This window comes from Myotis davidii, unplaced genomic scaffold (assembly GCF_000327345.1).
Source record: "Myotis davidii unplaced genomic scaffold, ASM32734v1 scaffold299, whole genome shotgun sequence".
Taxonomy (NCBI): Eukaryota; Metazoa; Chordata; class Mammalia; order Chiroptera; family Vespertilionidae; genus Myotis; species Myotis davidii.
In genome coordinates, this window is record NW_006293088.1 from 9,503,330 (window position 1) to 9,504,804 (window position 1,475).

Sequence of the window (1,475 nt, forward strand, 5' to 3'; positions counted from 1 at the left end):
CCCGCCCCCCGCCCCGCCCAGAGCCGGTCTGCGGCTCAATGCCCTTCAGACTCAGCGGCAGTTTTCTCACTGGAGCCTGCAAGCAGCCGTTATGAAAAGAGACAGGTGGTGGCGATAACCCCAGCCTCCCACCACAGCCAACGCAGTGGGCATCCCTTTAAGGCTCATGGCGTTTCCCAGTGCGGGGCCTTTTGTTTCAACCAGTGAGCCATGCCAGCTGGGCTGATCCCCATTTTTAGATGAGCAAACGGGGCTCAGGGAGGTGATGTGACTGCCTAAGGCCACACGGCCACCGAACTGTCCACTCAGACCCACCTGGGGCCTGGCTCCTGTCCCAGAGCTGGGGGTGTGATAGGGTAGGAAGCCCCTGGGCTGGCACCTCAGCTTCTGCGGACACTCCCCACCGGTGCCCCCCAGTCACCAAATGCCCCCCTGTCCTGAGCTGTCCCCCGGGCCAACCCTGGGTCCTGTGCGGTGCTGTGGCCAGCCCTCCCGGGTGCACCTTGGCTCCTGTTTGTCTGTGTGTGGGATGCATGCAGACCCACATGGCCCGTCTGTGCACAGCACACGTGGGCCCCTGAGGACAGGTCTGTGCTGTGGGGTCACGGGGGTACTTCCTGACTCGGGGAACAGTGCATCTCCCTGCTGTCACAGGAGCCTCTGGGCGGGGCCCTGCAGCTAAGCCCTGACCTGGGCGACCTTCCTCTCTCCACAGTGTCCGCCACTGAAGGGCAAAGTTCAGCGGATCCTACACTGGAGGTGGACGGAGCCCCCCACCCCCTTCATGGGGGGGCTGTCAGGGCCCGACATGGAGCCCAGCGTCCCCCCACCCAAGCCTCTGGAGGGCCTCCCGGAGAGGGAGTTCTTTGTCAAGTGGGCCGGGCTCTCCTACTGGCACTGCTCCTGGGTGAAGGAGCTGCAGGTGAGCCACCTGGGCAGGTGGGGAAGGCTCAGTTTCCTGTGCTGGGGCGGGCGAGGCTGAGGGCTGGGGCGCTGGGTCAGGGGACAAGGGGCCCACAGCCCATCTCCCTGGTAACCTCTGCCCCTCGGGGAGCAGCTGGAGCTGTACCACACGGTGATGTACCGCAACTACCAAAGAAAGAACGACATGGACGAGCCCCCGCCCTTCGACTACGGCTCTGGCGACGAGGACGGCAAGAGCGAGAAGAGGAAGAGCAAGGACCCGCTCCACGCCAAGATGGAGGAGCGCTTCTACCGCTACGGCATCAAGCCCGAGTGGATGATGATCCACCGCATCCTGAACCACAGGTGCGTGCGGGCGGGGTGCGGCCGAGCCTCGCGGAGGTGGGCACAAAAAGCGGTGGGAGAACAGTTCCCAAGTCAGACATACAAAGGGGCAACGTGACCCGGAAGGAGCACCCAGCGGGCTCCTGCTGCTGGCCTGGTCCCCAGGCCCCTGTGCCCCGGGGTCTCCAGAAGAGGGCGCTGCACCTGAGGAATCACGTCCTTGTGGG

The 1,475-nt window shown here is 64.7% G+C and overlaps 1 protein-coding gene across 1 annotated transcript in view; it reads left to right on the top strand.

Annotated features, from left to right (window-relative positions):
• CHD5 (chromodomain helicase DNA binding protein 5) overlaps positions 1 to 1,475 on the top strand; it is a gene marked incomplete at its 5' end in the record, with an annotated part of 98,893 nt that overhangs the window by 35,671 nt on the left and 61,747 nt on the right. Inside the window, 3 exon segments of the mRNA XM_015565951.1 lie at positions 310 to 356; positions 716 to 922; positions 1,058 to 1,269. Coding sequence (XP_015421437.1) covers positions 310 to 356; positions 716 to 922; positions 1,058 to 1,269 — 466 coding nt within the window.